Consider the following 17,539-nt stretch of genomic DNA (forward strand, 5'->3'; position numbering starts at 1 on the left):
TCCTCCGATATTAGGATTCTTGGCCGAATGTTTACATTTTTGTCGATAAACGGCTCCCCAAATTTGTACCTAATGACCAGATTTTTTTCATCATCTTTAAGTTTCGTTGTCAATATCTTTCTAGCACATTCTTTAGACGGAAGTGCGATTTTCACTAGACGAATCTTGTCCTTTGCTGCATCTCAATACCACAATCATCCGATAGCAGTTGAATGAATTTTGTTTTATCATCCAACTGTCTCTCCGCACCAGTATTCTTGTCTGATTCTTTAAAGTTGTACCCGATGATGCTGGATACCTTACTTTTCCGTTCCTCAGCTTCTCTGAATACTCCTTGCATGTCTATTCCAAAACCTTTTTTTTAGCGTAGAGACACGTTTACCTAGGTCGTTCAGAGTCTTTGCCTTATTTTCATATTATTTTTATCCATTTCTCTAGCCTTTTTTAGTTCAGTAATTTCCTCCTCCATAACAGTGAGACTTGTCTTTAATTCTCTAATTTCCATACGCAAAGGTTCCACATATTTTGCAAACTTTTGATCCAATAATTTATCTAAGCGTTCTAATATTTTATTCATGCCTGGAGCATCACTATAACCCTCACCGGCCCCGCCTTCCGACTCCGGGACAACGAAGCTAACCTCCAATTCGCATCTGCCACAGTTCTATGTATTTACATTAGTATACCACTACAGCTCATATGATACCACTTTTTACAGTTAATACAGCTCAAACGTCTAATGTTTCCTTTAATTACACTATTGCACTCAACATAAACACGTTTATTCGGCGCCATGATTGCCATCAAGGTAGTAATAAACACATATGTTATTCTACAGAACCTGTGATAGTGTTATGAACCGAGAGCACAAATATATTCAAAATCGGTTTTACATCTAGGGCAACAAAGGCACTGTAGATCAGTGTTATGAAAATAGTTTATCTCTTTAGTTTAGTGTTATGAAAGAGTTTGATTGATCTAAAATTTATTCGCTTTACCATCACTTTAAATGAGTGGAGTTAAAAGCAGTAATAATATATAAATAATATAAAGAAAACAGAATTGCCGAGAGAAAAATGAAATTCTACAAAAAGGGTTTACTGTTGTTATCTACTAGATTTAGCAAGATTTCGGCATATAAAAAGGTGCTCGTTAATCTCGCCGCCAGAAAGATTTGAAGCTAATCTACTCAAAATCTCCCAGTGCGACTTCGATTTAGCGTCATCTGTTTGTCAGTAGAGAAATATGTATATCACATTATTACAGTTAATTTAAACACTACATAGAGAAAAAAAGTAAACAGAAAAAAAAGAAATGTAAACAAACAAATAATTCAAAAGAAATGCAAATGTATTAACCTGACAATCGACTTCCAAATCCAAAATCCAAAATGAATACAATTTTTATAACAAAATACGGGAGTACAATGTTTTCTTTTAATAAATATTTAATGATATGAATTTTTAATATCAAAAACAGTTGTTTTATAAATCTCGCACGGCAGTGAGGACAGTCAATATTAGTGAATGGACTAAATGTAATCTAATAACATAAAATTGTTTCCGAATGAAAAATCGTTAGAAAAAATTAATTGAGGTTTTGCACTTCGACTGCCCTGTGCCCTCTTGTGCCCTCTATACCATATATAGTCACACAGTCCAATGAAAAATCTTTACTTTTTAGTTCTCAGTGTAATGGTTGTCGTTTAGAGGAGGGGTCTAAATTGTGAGCGCAACATGTAATACGCCGTATACGGGCTTTAGCTTTTAATTTAACCCAGACAATAATTGATGTATACTGATTTCTATGTGGTTGTTGTAGAGTAGGGTGGGTCCATTCCGGACTTTTTCGATTCGAGATTTCTAATAGTGCGGAAAAGTTGCCTTAGTACTTCCTGATTCCAATGCAACTTTTTGTTTTGAGATCGGATTGCATCTTCAACCCCAACTCCGGCCTTGAAATTTCGGAAATTCGCCTAAAATCGTGAAATTGTCTACGTTTCGTTGCACATGCTTGGAGGGCTTAAATTCCTCAAAAGCATAATTGGAATTCCAATTTTAAAGCCAATTCATGTGGCAGTTCAGAAGGGGTTAATGAATTTGAAAACTCCTGGGGATAAAGGACTGCGTCTGTTATTAATCACGGTGTCTATCGATTTGTATTTTTTTATTTCTCCGTGAACTTTTTGAATAATTATTTCATTCCAGTGTGACACTATCATTTTCGGACAAATTCTTCATGTCAGGGTATACTGCACCTATTAAAATTTTTAAACCATTTGTCCCAGAGACTCATTCAGAAAGTATATTACAGTTCCTGCTTCACTTTGGAGTGGAAAAAATTTCTTCCCCAAGTTTAAGCGGTTGCTGTGGAAAATCACCATCAGTGATTCCATGAAGATGAGCTCTCATATTCGTCCGTAATTTTATATTTTCTATCGAAGTCCATGAGGGTGACGGATTAAGCATGCTTTGGTTCTGTTTAGCTTAATTTTTGTGAAATCGGCACATCTATCTCGTAATTCCAGTGCGCGGCATATTGAAATTTACGTAAATTATCTCATTATCAGCGCACTTACAACAAATGTAACAGGAAGTCCATATAAAATGCCAAATCTGTACGAACTGGATGTCAAAAACTATAAACAAAGAGAGACTTCACTTTCACTTGGTAATGTACATTTTGCTGAAACCTTTCGGAATTTTCTCACCCTATCAGTGTGTTGCCGCTTAGCTAAATGTTAAATAACATTTTCTGCCTAAGTTTAACATAACTATAAGTAAGTAATGATTTTTTTTGAGTTTACGGTCGTAAGTCGGTTAAAATTTACCATTTTCTGAATTTTTTTTTACAAACCATCCTCCTTGGATTTTCTTCAAAGCGGTTGAGGACATTTTTCATTTCATGCAACGGTTTAGTCAGCTATAGCGAACAGACAAAACCCCAACTTATTTGTATATAAAGAAAGTGTGTTTCAAAGTAAACAGGACTTTTTGAATCAAGCGGCCACTAGTGGCGCCATCTATATGTCGACTAGAGCGTTAGAATCCGCTATCCTTATCGATTGTCCAGTGAGAATGACATTTGACATTTCATCGATTGGAAGTGAAGTTATTGAAGTTTAAGCGTCAGTTTGTTTGTGTTATCGGTGCGAAATGAGCTTCGAACAAAGAGCCAACATTAAATTTTGTTTTAAAATTGATAAAACTTTTACCGAAACGTTTCAATTGAAGAAACAAGTTTATGGCGCTGATTGCCTATCCCGTAGCAGAGTGCACGAGTGGTTTCAACGTTTTCAATGTGGTCGTGAGGACATAAATGACGATCAACATGTGGCCCAATCAAAATCCGTGATAACCGGAAATTCCATCGAAACTGTGCGTGAATTAATTAAAAATCAGCCGAAACCATCACTGAAATTCATGGAAAAAATTCTGAGAACGACCCCTAACGGCAGAAATGAGGAATCCACCGCTGCTGGATTAACATTTAGTGATGTAACTGCTGACCGGGCAAGCAAAAGTGATGAGAAATCACTAAATAATGAATCGTCCAACTATTTTAACAAGCTGGGTTGCAAAATAAAAGAGTTGGAAAATATGATGGCTGGTCAAAGGCACGTAAACCAGGATATGCGCGATTTATTTAGTACCATAATGAGCTTATATAACAAAGTCGAGAAACCGGAGAAAACAATTATTTCTGAGAAAGCAACACAGATTTCTCACATTTCTAAAAAGCTGAACACCCCAAAGCGGCTACGAGAAGCATCGGGAGAACTACCCCCCACAAAAAAGCCAAAAAGGGCTGTTGAAAAGCTGCAAAAAATGACCAGTGATGTCACGAAAGTAATAGATATTACGGGTCAGGATGCTAAAGCTGCATTAAAATTGAGCAAAGTTAAGACAGGGTGGTCGATCTGTCGCCTTCATGAGTACTCGCCTAATCCAAGATGCTATAAGTGTTTCCACCTGGGTCACATGGCGCGTAACTGCTGCAGTTTGACAGACAGATCTTCGCAATGCACACGTTGTGGAACAGCGGGTCATTTAACAAAGGTATGCACCAACGTTCCGAGCTGCATGCTCTGAAAAGGGGAACACTCAATATTGAGCATGACTTTCCCCAAGTACCTGGAGATGATGAAGTCTCTAAGAAAATGAGGATAATACAGTTTAACTTAAATCAATGCGCAGCAGCACAGGATTTGCTAGATCAGACAGTTACAGAAGAGAACATCGATGTCGCCAAACTAAGTGAGCAATACTCCCAGCGTTCGGAGAACACATGGATTGCAGACAAAACCGGCAAGGCAGCAATATGGTGCAACTGACAGCCTTTTAAGACCAGTTCCAGAGAAGCTCATAACTGTTTCACATGGGCGAATATACAAGGGATATATTTTGTAAGTTGCTATGCTTCTCCCAAAGCAACAATTACAGAATTTGAAGATTTCCTCTAAGGACTGTCTTTAGCTGGGGATTTTAATGCACGGTCGACTGCATGGGGCAGCAGATATACAAACCATCGCGGGCGCCTAGTTCAAGAATTCCTAAGTAAAACGAATCTAACAATAATAAACAGTGGAACGCAAAACACATATCAAAAAGGAAACAAAGGATCCATAATTGACATTATGTTCGCAAATGATTCACTCAGCAGGCACATAAAGTGGACAGTGTCAAATATATACACAAATAGTGATCATATGGCGATTATAGCTCAAATTTCGTGCACCCCAGAGCCGGAACTCCTCAGCAGATACACTTCCCGAAAGCGAAGCTGTAAGCAACAGGAGTTCGATGCAGACCTGCTTGAGCTAGTCTGGAGCGCATCAGGAGCACCAGATGACGACGCCGTCCATCTGGTATCGACTGTGCGAAAGAAACTGGTGACAGCATGCGATGCGACAATGCGTAGAACAACTCATCGCGACAAGGGGCGCCCGGTATATTGGCGGAATGAGGAAATTGCCACTCTGAGAAAGCTTTGTCACTCAGCTAGAGGGCGTCTGCAGCGTAACCACAATGAAACGAATGTAAATCGACTTAGAGAAGAATTTAAAAGCCATAAGAAGCTCCTGAATTCGGCAATTACCCGGAGCAAAAAATCATGATTTGAGAAGCTCTGTGAAAAAGCAAACATTGACCCTTGGGGAACTGCTTACAAAATCTGTATGCAATAATTTAAAAATGAGCAGCAACAACCTAACGATGCATCTTTTATTTAAAAAGTCGTCGAAACACTATTCCTGAAACACGATCAGATTTCCTATGCCAAGCGACGAAACGAAGCTGCAGAGTCACTCCCATTAGTCACAGAAGAGGAGCTCCGGGTCATAGCAAAACAAAAATAAAAAACAACAAAGCTTCTGGATTAGATGGCATACCTAATAGAGCCCTGAAGGAAGCTATAAGCTCAAAACCTCAATTGTTTGCTAAAATTTACAACGCTTGTATAAAGGAAAAGGTGTCCCCCGACTCGTGGTTCTGCTCCCAAAACCAAAGAAACCATCTGAAGAATCTTCATCGTACCGACCTTTGTGTATGCTCGACACAATGGGTAAAGTGTACGAAAGTATAGTACGAAACCGCTTGGAGTTAGCAATGCAGTAAGCCGGCGGATATCAGAGAGACAATACGGCTTTATAAAAAAGAGATCCACTATTGACGCACTACGAGAAATCATCGATACTGCGAAATGTGTGTGTAAGTGGGAAAAGATGGAAAGGTGGCACGAAAAAGTACTGCGCGCTGATTACCCTGGATGTTAAGAATGCATTCAACATGGCAAAATGGGCACATATAATGAAAGCCCTGGAAAAAATTCGCGTTCCAGCATATCTCATCAAAATTATAACAAGTTGTTTTAAAAATAGAAGGCTGATTTATGATACGAACGAAGGAGCCAAGAGCTACGCTATCTCGAATGGAGTACCCCAAGGGTCTGTGCTAGGCCCGCTGTTATGGAACCTCATGTATGACGGGGTGCTAAGAAGGCAGCAACCAAAAGATGTGAAACGATCTCATGGTGGTAGCAGTGGCAAAACAATTAATCGACCAAAATCCATCGACTCAAACCATTTGTTCTGTTTTATTTTTGAAGTCCTGTTTACTTTGGAACACACCTTGTAAGATGCCAGTAGAATTTAAATGTTGGAACCACAAGGTGAAAAAACTAATTTTGCTAAATGTTGGGAAAAATAAAAGTATTATCTTTTCAGTTCCACGCCTTTTTTATTCTTCAGTTTTTTGTGTAGTAAATTAAACATAATCTTAAAATTTGTCTTTACTGGTTCTTCTTTAGTAACGGACTGAATAAAGACACATTACAATATTTTTGAAACCAGCAGCAAAATATATAATATTATACTATTATTTTTTAGGGTTCTACAACTTATGAATCAATATATGAGCCAATAATTCCTCGTCCTGCTAGTCGATTGTCATCCCATTCCAACAACTTGAATTATGTACAATATGTCAACGGTACACAATTGAATGCAAGTGAATGCGCAGGAAACTTATCAATTTTTGGATCAATTAGTTCTAGTGGACTTAGCACGCCATCTTATCCAAGTCCAAGAAATAATTCATTGCAAAACAAAGAGATAGAAGCTAATGTGCTTACTGAATTTTTGGTACAATCTCTTGATACTGGGGCTGGTGATGAAAACTATGGTAAGTTAACTTATTTGCAAACTATTGGGAACTATTTTAAGAAAGACCTTAATTCTTCTATCACAAAAATACACAATATGAGAACAGATTGGTAATCGAAACTACACTTTTTATTGTCTGTACTTGTTGAACAGAGTTACGTACACGCAGTTTCAATGTATGACGACTGACTTTATTGAATATAATATACATAAGAACAGTTTAAAAGGAATAAGAAGTATAGTGATGCCAGATTTACAATATTCCATAACACTTCCCTTTAATGGAACATCTGACAACACTAATAATATTCATTAAATCAAAAATTATGTTAAATGATACATGACTTTACTTTAAGCCTAATTTAACATTAATAAATTCATTCTTAATTGCAGGTATAACCTTTGTTAAGCCATCTGCTAACATTTCGCTTGTTGAAATATGTTCCAGCTGCAATAACTTATCTCGTAACTTCTCGGGGAGAGTTAGTGTTCCGAACAATGTGAATAGCGCTCTTGCTATCGCAGTACATTTTTATTCCTTCTGTACCACCAAAAACTAGTTCCGACTCTAGCCGATGTAACCAAATCGCTTGAAAATAATGCTCGTTGATGATAATGCTACTGTTCACTGTCAGTGCGATGACCAAGATATAGCTGCTCCTTGCAATATAAGCACGTAATCAGAAGTTGACCGCCTTTGATCAATGTCTCCTGCCCAGTCAGCATCACAATAACCAGTTAAACTTTGAGCTGATTTCCGAAACACGATGCCTTTGTTGACTGTACCCTTGAAATACCGCATCACACGCTTCAATGCGAGCCAATGACTTTTGCCGGGGTTTTGTGAAAAACGACTCGGCAAATTGACTGCGAAGCTGATATCAGGCCGGGTATTTTGTGCTGCATACAAAAAACTACCCACTGCCTCCATATATGGAACCTTTTCCATCACTTTCTTTTCTTCTTCAGTTTTTGGACACATTTCTAATGTTAGCTTTTGCGACAAATCTAGTGGCGTAGCTACCGCATTACAATCGTCCATTCCAAACCGTTTTAGTACACTGGAAATATATTCAGACTGATCAAGTTTAATTGACTTTTTTACCTCATCGCGCTGAACTCTCATGCCAAGTACGGATGACGCTGAACCCATGTCCTTCATTTTGAATTCCGAAGACAACTCGTTTAATCCGCTGCGTAGCTGAGTGAGTACAGTATGGTATTAGAGGTATTAGAGAACACCAGAACGTCGTCCACATAAATTGCTATGTATGCCATGCTGTACTCACTCACACAAAAGTAAATACATTGATCGACTTCGCTCCGAATTAGTCCCAGACTAATTAGTACCTCATTCAATTTATCATTCCAAACTTTTCTTGCTTGTTTTAAGCCATACAATGATTTTAGTAGACGACAAACTCTGCCAGAATTCTCATTATAACTGTCAGGATGTTTCATGAACACTTCTTCTTGAAGTTCACCCTTCAAAAATGCAGTTACCGCATCTAACTGATGCACTGACAAATCAAGCTTCGTCGCCATAGCAAATACAAATCGTAATGAATTGTACCTGACTACCGGTGAAAATGTTACCGAATAGTCAACGCTTTGTTTCTGTGAACAACTTTTAACCACGAGCCTTGCTTTATAACGAACCAGCGCACCTTCAGTTTTGCGCTTAGTTTTAAAAACGCACTTGGAATTTATTGCTGTTTTACCTTCAGGCAATATCGTAAGCACCCAAGCTCTGTTTGTCTTATGAGATTCCATCTCCTCTTTCATTGCGGAGTCATCTGCCTCTGGACTATTCAATGCCTCTTCAAGATTCACAGGATCTTTAGCATCAGACACCACGCTTAACAAAAAGCTCTTTTTAGCCTTTCCGAAGATATACTGACATCACACAATTCGCTCTCATTCAGCTCCCCTGAATTGTTAATGTTATTCGCCTCGTTTTCATTAATAATATCAACTATTAGATTTGGCTATGCGCGCTTGGATTTATTGCTTGTATTTTCTAAAAACTTTACATCACGACTTACAATAAACTTGTAGTCAGATTTTCGGTAAAGCCTAAATGCTTTTGACTCTATGAAACAACTAACAAAAATACACTCTTCAAAAAAATATGTATCCTAGGCCAGAATCCAGCAACTTGCATCTTACACGTTCACGTACGATTCATCCCTCAGCCACCCCGTTTTGCTCCGGCGTATATGAAGCTGTTTTTGGTGAACAATACCACATTCACGCAAAAATTTTATAAATTGAGAATTACAATATTCAGTGCCATTATCTGTTCTCAGCACGATTTTGTGCTAATTGGACCAAGCACGTCTGAATGTACAACGTCCAAACAATTTTTAGCACGAGTACCAGCTGATTTAGTTGTTATTCTAGTTTGCTTACCCTTACAACATACAATACATTCTTTTTCACTTGGGCCGTTGTAATTAACTCCAAGCATTGAATTCTGTACCTGCTTCATGCTGTGTTTGAAATGTGTCCTAATCTTCGATGCCACAGTTCAAAATTATCAATAGTTGTCATTGCTTTCCCAACTGGAATTTTAGTACAATCTAATTTGTACAAACCATTTTCTGCATACGCTTTTGCAATTAATCTGTTTTTCGCATCAAGGGTTTTACATACATTCCCTTCGAACATCACCTTTTTGTTTTGTTTTGTTATTTGCCGAGCCCACAAAAGATTCGCGCAAAGACTGGGAACATCTTCGATATTTCGAATATTTGTTTCGACTTTTTGTCTGTTTATATTTAAAACCAGGGTGACTTCGCCTACACTGTTAACAGGAACTCGCTCTCTGTTAGCTAAAATTACTTCATTATGCTCTGCTGCTCTCAACTTCGAAAGTAACTTCAGATCGTTTGTCATATGTGACATTGCGCCGGAGTCAACGTACCATACATTTTCACCGCTCTGAGAATGCAAACACGAATTCGCTAACAGCGAATTTGAAAACATTGCCGTCCTGTTTTTACCTTCATTCTCATTTACTTTCTTTGATTTCGGAGACTTGAGACACTCTTTACGCATATGGCCTTCCTGACCACAATTAAAACAACGAAACTTTTTTCGATTAGAACTTTTGTGATTATTTTTCTTTTGGAAATTCTTCGAATATAATGCGTTGTCAGCAGTATCATTGCTACGGTCAAATTTGACATCTTGCAACAACAAACTTTTAACGCTATCGACAGTTAATTTCGCTTTCGAATTCTCCACAGCCATAACGAGTGCTTGATACTCATTAGGCAACCCAGCAAGCAATAATGATGCCACTAGTTCATCACTTACGTCCAGACCTGCATTTTGCAACTTGATTGACGTCATGACCATCTCGCTCACATAATCCTGTACGGATTGAAACTGTTCCAGCTTTAACTGCACCAGCTTCTTTAAAAGCTCTACCTTGCGAGTTAAACCACTGTCTTCGTACGCGGCCATTAACGAATCCCATGCATCCTTTGCAGTCACTGCGTTTGCAATATGCGAAAAAATACTCGGCTCCACCATGAGCGTAATCTCCGCCAGTGCCCGTTCATTGCTGTCGCGATCTTTGTTATTTTCCAGCAACTTTTTAGGACCAACTACGATTTTGCATTCCGCACTGCCGCCATTTTCGTTTAAATAAAATTAAATAATAACTTTACTTTTAGCAATAGGCAAATAACTTGTTGAGCAAAAGGCCCATAACCGGTTGAACAGGGGTCGAATCGTTACATCCGTGAACGTATCATTCGTCACGTAAAAGCCTGTGTTTCGTATTATGACGTACGTGGTCGTAACGCTTCTATCGCGATCTGGCATGATGACATACGTGAACGAGTATATAAAAGTATCCGTTCGTTCGAATCGTCGTTCGAACGCTAACTACTAAACGTAATAGACAAATTTATGGAAATGTGAGCAAAATTTTTTAAAATTTTAAGTGTTAATTTTTAGTAATAAAGGACATAAACAAGAAAGCAATCAATGGAATATCTCATTAAAAATTTAAAAAAAAAAAATATTTATATGAACAAAATTTTTGTATTTTAGTTGACAATAAAAATAAAATTATTTACAAGGTTAAGGAAATATAAACTTTTTAATTAAATGTATGAAAGAATACTTTATTTGATCTCTTATCGTTTGGTCGATTGTGGTGAAGCGGTTCGCTACCCCGGTGTCCATTTCTTGTGTGTGATAAGAATCGCAATTTTGAGGGTCGCAACTTGTTGTAAATTTTATGCAGATGTTATGTAATGCCTCACAAACGTTAGCAAATCTACCACCTTTGTGGGGTGATATCTTCCTCTCTTGCCATATCCTAAAATTCTCCACCGCGTTTTTAAGATTTCGATGCTTTGTTCAACGATACATCTACAAAGAAAATTTTGTTAATGAGGATTCATTTTTTTTTTAATCTTACGCTATTGCTACGATCCCTTAGCTATCTCCGCACTATTTTTTTATGGCCATCACTTTCACTAGAGCTCAAATAAAAAAACAAAGTTGGATTCATTTTGATATTTCTGATTTACTTCTGTTAGTTTATTGAAAATTTCGCAACAGTTTTGACAGTTCCACATCTATTGTGACCTAAAAATACGATCCAAAGCAATGTGGAATTTAAAAACTACTGTGAATTGAAAATACGCTACGATCCGTTTGCTATCGTATGTCATAATGGCAATCACCGCTTACGATTGACGTATCACGTAATTTTCTTTCGTATGTTTGCCGATAAGTGCACGGATGTAACGATTCGACCCCAGAGTTACCTACACGCTGTTTCAATGTAAGATGACGACTGACTTTATTGAATATAATATACATAAGAACAATGTAAAAGGAATAAGAAGTATAGTGATGGCAGATTTACAATATTTCATAACAGTACTTTATTACACTTTTTGAAAAGTTATACCCTTCTTCTAAACCAATTAGTCAATTCCTTCAGTTATGGGCGATCATAAGGCGATATTTTAAAAATGTATACCAATATCGAAAGCTATTTAGTAATATCATTTATATTTCCTGCATTAAAATGGCTGTACAAGAGAGAAAGCTAAGAAGCACTAAGGATAACTATTTAAGGGCATGCACCTGGAATGTCCAGTCCCTTAATTGGGAAGGTGCCGTTGCCTAGGTAGTTGAAGTCCTCGTTAGAGTGAAGGTTGACATCACCGCCGTTCAAGAAATGCGATGGAAGGGACAAGAACTGAGACGACTAGGTCTTTGTGGTATTCACTACAGTGGCCATATGAAGGAGCGCAAATTCGGTGTGGGATTCGTGGTGGAAGAGAAGACTCCGTCGCCAAGTACTGTCATTCTATAATAGTTGCAGCCAAACAACACACGTCAACAAACACAAAAAAAATTTGGACGTCGAAAATCTGCAATCGCAACAGACAGCCGAACGGTTTTCTACTCGACTTGCACTCCTGTTCTCTAAGAAGACTCGTCAACAACTCGGTATAAGGGAACTGTCGGACGCCATTTCAAGTACAGCTAGTACGATAAAGAGTGCCGCGTCTCAGTGGAGTAAAAGCAGACTATTTACCGCGCAATCTTATAATCGATCACAACACGAGCTGGATGGGATAGATACCGAGAGTTGCAGAGGGAAGCGAGACGTATTTGCAGACAATAATCAAAAGAGGCCGAAATGCGTGAATACGAAGAGCTTGACTAGCTGGCCGACAGGGGTAATGCTCGAAAATTCTCCGAAAAGATGCAGCGACTAACAGAATGTTTGAAGACCGGAGCATACTCTTGTAGAACTCCCAGAGGTAATCTAGTGACTGATGCCCAAAGTATACTATAATTATGGAGGGAACATTTCTCCAGTCTGCTGAAAGGCAGTGAAAGCATGACGCCAAGAGAAGGCGAACCCGATTCCCCAATCGATGACGACGAAACAGATGTTCTATTGCCCGACCGTGAAGAAGTTTGACTAGAAATTACCTGTCTCAAGAACAACAAAACGGCGAGGATTGCTAGATTTCCGGGTGAGCTATTGAGACACAGCGGCAAAGAACTGATAATGAGCAGGCATCAATTTCTTTGTTGAAAATGGTCGGACGAAGCGTGCCCAATCATTGGAATTTAAGTGTGCTCTGCCCAGTCCACAAAAAGGGAGACCCCACAATCTACGCCAACTACCGTGGGATAAATCTTCTCAACATCGCATATAAGGATCTATCGAGCGTATTGTGTGAAAGATTAAAATCCACCGTCAGCAAACTAATTGGACCTCATCAGTGTGGCCTTAGGCCACCAGATATTTACCTTTCGCCAAATCCGTTGTATATTGAAATATTAAATTTTTTATGAAATATTTTCATTGAATTTAAACAATTTTTGATCATCAGGTGGTCTAAAGATATTTATCGTGTAAAGTTGTATCCCGTTATATAAATTGCTTTTTGATTTGTGTATTAGAAAGTGAAAGAATAAAGTGGTGAAAAAACTAGTGAAACAGTAGGTAGTGAAGTAGTGAAAAAAGATTGCCATAGACCGCGTGAAGATTCTAACCACTTTTCCCCTCATTCGTACGTATACTTACATGTGATCATGCATCTCTTTTGCGCACATTCAGCTGTGTCATATAAATTATATATGTAAAAATATAGCTGAACTGCTCTATTTAGCGTAATCGTCAGCTGATGCAGGGTTACAATTTTTAATTTTAGAATTAATTTTGTTATTATTATAATAAAAAACATTACTAACTTACATTATAAGTAGTAAAGTAAAAAAAAAATTAAAATTAAATTTAAAAGGATCTACTTCCTTATATTACGTCTAATTTGCTTATAGGGATTGTCAATTAAACTACCAAAATGTCGTATAGCTAAATTTTTTATTTTTTTCTTAATTTTAGCACTGCGCAAGCCGCTTTAATAACTTATAAAACAAATATTTGTTTTCGCAAAATTTTAGCACTGCATATGCATAATTTTAGCACTGCGCAGGCCGAAAGAACGTAACACGAATATTTGTCAAACCGTCCGCACTGGTCATTCAATTAAATAGCTACTATATGTGCAATAATATATAAAATTTAACACAAAACTTACCAATAAAAATTGTTCTGCTTCTGCTGCCGAAAGATGAATTGATGATTTCTAAAGAGAGAAATAGGAATTAATTAAATGTATTTAAAAATTATTTCAAAATTTTCCTTACCTTTTTAGATATTGATATGTAATTGGTTTTAATACTGCAATGGCATAAAGTTATTAATTTAAAGTATAGTATATTTAGAATATGCAAAATTGTTCACTTACCTTTCTTCTTCCCGCTAGAATTGTAAATAGCTCGCAATTTTCCCTCGTTTTTTATTTTCGTTTTTGGGGATATTCATTAGCACTATTGACACTTATGTTTTCTCTTTCGCACTCATTCAATAAGAACAGGAAATGAGATAAATACATTATCTAAATTTTATTCTATTTGAGAAATTCGAAATGAATTAACCCTAACATCACATGACAAGACATCGCGTAAGGGTTAAAAAACAAAAGAACCCACACGTGAGCGTTGGTGTTTTAAACTTATTCAAAAAGTGGTTAAGCCTGGCTGGCAGGTATAAAGCTCTCTCATACCATCTCAGAGGTAAAATTTCTTTGATGTTATCAGTTATTGATTTATTAGCGGGGTTATCCTCCATTTCATCCATTTTCGCACTGTCGGTAGGAGTTCTTATAGTATTTATGTTGGGTGAATTTGGGTATTTTAACTTTAGTGGTCTAGAAGTTATGTACATTAAACTTACTATTGGGCGGGCCACGCCCACTTTTAATTTAGTGTTTAATTATGGTACTTTATATGTTTTCGGTTAATGGCCTATGAAATCGACCACTGTGTTGCAAAAACTGAGTGAAATCGGCCCTTCAATTACCCAAACAGCACATGAGGAAGTGGAGTAAAAATATTTTCTAGAGCATACTTTAGTTTAACTCCATAACCGGTTGACTTCATACTCTGTATAATCGCAAAAATGTATGAAAACGGTCTAGTTACCCCATAACAAATGTAATAATTGTTGTCCTTCTTGTAGTATATTCACAATGAATGGAAATATAAATAAACATTTTATTCGTAAGCAAACATTTTTATTTTCTTGCAACTTGTTGCTACAGAGTATAATAGTTTTGTTCACCCGAAAGTTTTTTTTTGTATTACCTGAAAGTTAGATATAGGGTTACATAGGTATATATAAATGATCCAAATGTCGAAACGAGTTAAAATCCGGACGTCAGTCCAAGCTGAAACTTGGGTTAGAAGTTAAACTTTTAACTGTTTTCGTGCCTAAAGTTGGTTAAATTGGGCTAATGCTTTCCCTAGTCCCCATATACCTACGACAATTATAAATCGGTCAGTATCTAAGAAATCGTAAAAGAGACAGAATATCTTCCTAATAATAGTGTAACCTTGTGCTTAGAATGGATACAATCAGGTGAAAACGCCTAATACCTCCCCTCCCCCCATATTAATAATGTAAGAATTTTCATTGTCCAATTGGATTATACTATATAGAGTCTGTGAGTTATTCAACTAATCTGATGACATGTCGTAATGCCAAAAATGGATAAAAACTCCCCGTAGCCCCAAGTTACCCTATATAAGAATTTCAAAATTCTGTTTGGCTTTACATACTAGCCCAAACCTGCGACTTCCCTCGCTCCTTGTTGTCAAGGATATCATTAATCATGATAACAATACATTCCTCTTCACTGGTGTAGAAACCGCTTACGCTTACGTGATTTACGAAGTCAATAAAAATGTAAATTGCCAATTTAACTATTCCAATTTACTTATTGAAATCGTAAATCACTTAAAAAATATATATATTTTCACAAATATCTTACCACTTGAAAAAATAATACTTAAAATATGTACAAATGTTACAGTCTCTGCATAATACGACATCGTATATCGTTACACATATGTACCTTAGTAAAGAAATTATATGTGCATACATATTTTGTGTTGTAACTTTTTTTTGTAACTGTACACTTGTTCTTATAGTAGATTGTTCTTAATATTCAGTTGTTATTTACTAATAATCGATTGCTTCTTCTTATTTCATTCGTAGTACGCGTTTTTTACTATGTCTTTCGAAAAAAGTAGAAAATATTTACATATGTGTGCACGGGAGTATTGGTCAGTTGTTCTTTTTTATAGACGCGTTTGGAATTAAGTTATTATAATAGATTTTTAAGGATCTAAAAGTAAGTAAATAACTTAAAGTTTTAATTAATTAAAATAAGATTCTAGTAAGTAATTTCGGATTTGTAGTCAAATATGCGGGAAATTTGCACAGTACTAAACCGCCATAGAAATACAATTAGTATTTTTTAAAAAACCCTTCAAAGTGTGGCACCAATCAACGCAGTGGTAGGAAAACCAAAGTAGATGTTCGATGCAATCGTCAAATTCAACGCCTTGCACTCGTTGATCAAATGAGTTGTTCACAAATAAAGTGTCATTTGGATTTAGATGTAACAAGAATGCGAGTTTGTCAAATTATTCATCAAACTCCTTTAATTTTGTTGTATGTACTACAGGAATTTTAATTAATTTTTGTTATAAGATGTTACTATAAAAATAAATATGTAAATAAAAACCAAAACTTTGATAGCTCGCTTCATTTCCAAATTCAATGGCTTTGAAGTCATGCACATATAATTTCTTTACTAAGGTACATATGATACTTGTTATAGTGAATAATGAATCTCATACCTAAGCTTTTTAAATGTTACAACAGTACTCTCTACGAAACAGTAAGATCGGACCTCCAAAGGGAAATTAACCCTGGACGCAAATCGACAATTTCACTGCATATAGAACTCGCCAGAAAGCTTGGAATCACCGTGCCATTGCTGCGGCAGAGAGAAGTATTTCCTACCTAGCAGATAAAACATACATCGTTCATGTTAAGCTTGGGGAAATTCAACAAAAGTCACACCGCCCCCGCCATTTATCAACAACTCTTTGCTGAGTCTACAACTTCTCTTCTCCCTGAATGGACTCTAATCTTCACGGACGGATCCAAAACCAAGACAAGTATGTCATTCGCAGTTGTCGATGACAAAGGAGCAACAATTAAAGTTGGAATCCTGCCAAGCTACGCCTCCGTTTACACAGCAGAAGCCGCAGCGATCCTCAACGCTATCAATTTCGCTTCAAATACCAAATTGAAAGTAATTATTTGTACAGATAGCAAATCAACTATATCAGCGGTCTTAAATGTCATGAATAAATCTAACATCATTTCTTGCATCCGGAGCAAACTAGCTGAAAATAGCCCCAATATAAAACTAATGTGGATTCCAGGCCATGCCGGCATACGCGGGAATGAACTGGCGGATAAACGCGCTAAACTAGCGGCTAGTGAACCGCTCGTTACGTTTGAGTTTCTTGAGAATAAAGACTTATATAAGATGGCACACCAACACCAACTTAAGTCGCTAAAGGAGAATTGGAGACACATCCATCACCAATACACTTTAAATAACCCAGATAGGAGCAAACCAAGCTATCCACCAAACTGTCGATGTAACGATGTTAAATCATTTGTCCGCCTACGTTTAGGGCACACAATATGCTGTGTAAAGTTGGCACCCCACTTTAACCGATTGCAAAATTTCTGTGCATACTCGAAGCAGCTTGACGCGCCGAGGATTGTAGTAATTAATTTTTCGTTTGTAGTTGGGCCGTTAATTTAGAATTTATTTTTTTTTAATACCATTTGAACAAAATTAATCGACAGGTCACCGGATATTTGGTTTTCTAAGTCGAAATGGTTTGTAGTTTATTGTAGTTGAAGCGAAATTTCATGTTCAAACTACCTGAAGGATT

General features: G+C 37.0%; 1 protein-coding gene across 1 annotated transcript in view; it reads left to right on the top strand.

Annotated features, from left to right (window-relative positions):
* Positions 1 to 17,539, top strand: part of LOC120779436 (LIM domain-containing protein A) — a 699,457-nt gene that overhangs the window by 618,030 nt on the left and 63,888 nt on the right. Inside the window, exon 6 of the mRNA XM_040111673.1 lies at positions 6,386 to 6,680. Coding sequence (XP_039967607.1) covers positions 6,386 to 6,680 — 295 coding nt within the window. The remainder of the gene's footprint in view (positions 1 to 6,385; positions 6,681 to 17,539) is intronic.

Source organism: Bactrocera tryoni, unplaced genomic scaffold (genome assembly GCF_016617805.1).
Source record: "Bactrocera tryoni isolate S06 unplaced genomic scaffold, CSIRO_BtryS06_freeze2 scaffold_11, whole genome shotgun sequence".
In the NCBI taxonomy this organism is placed as follows: Eukaryota; Metazoa; Arthropoda; class Insecta; order Diptera; family Tephritidae; genus Bactrocera; species Bactrocera tryoni.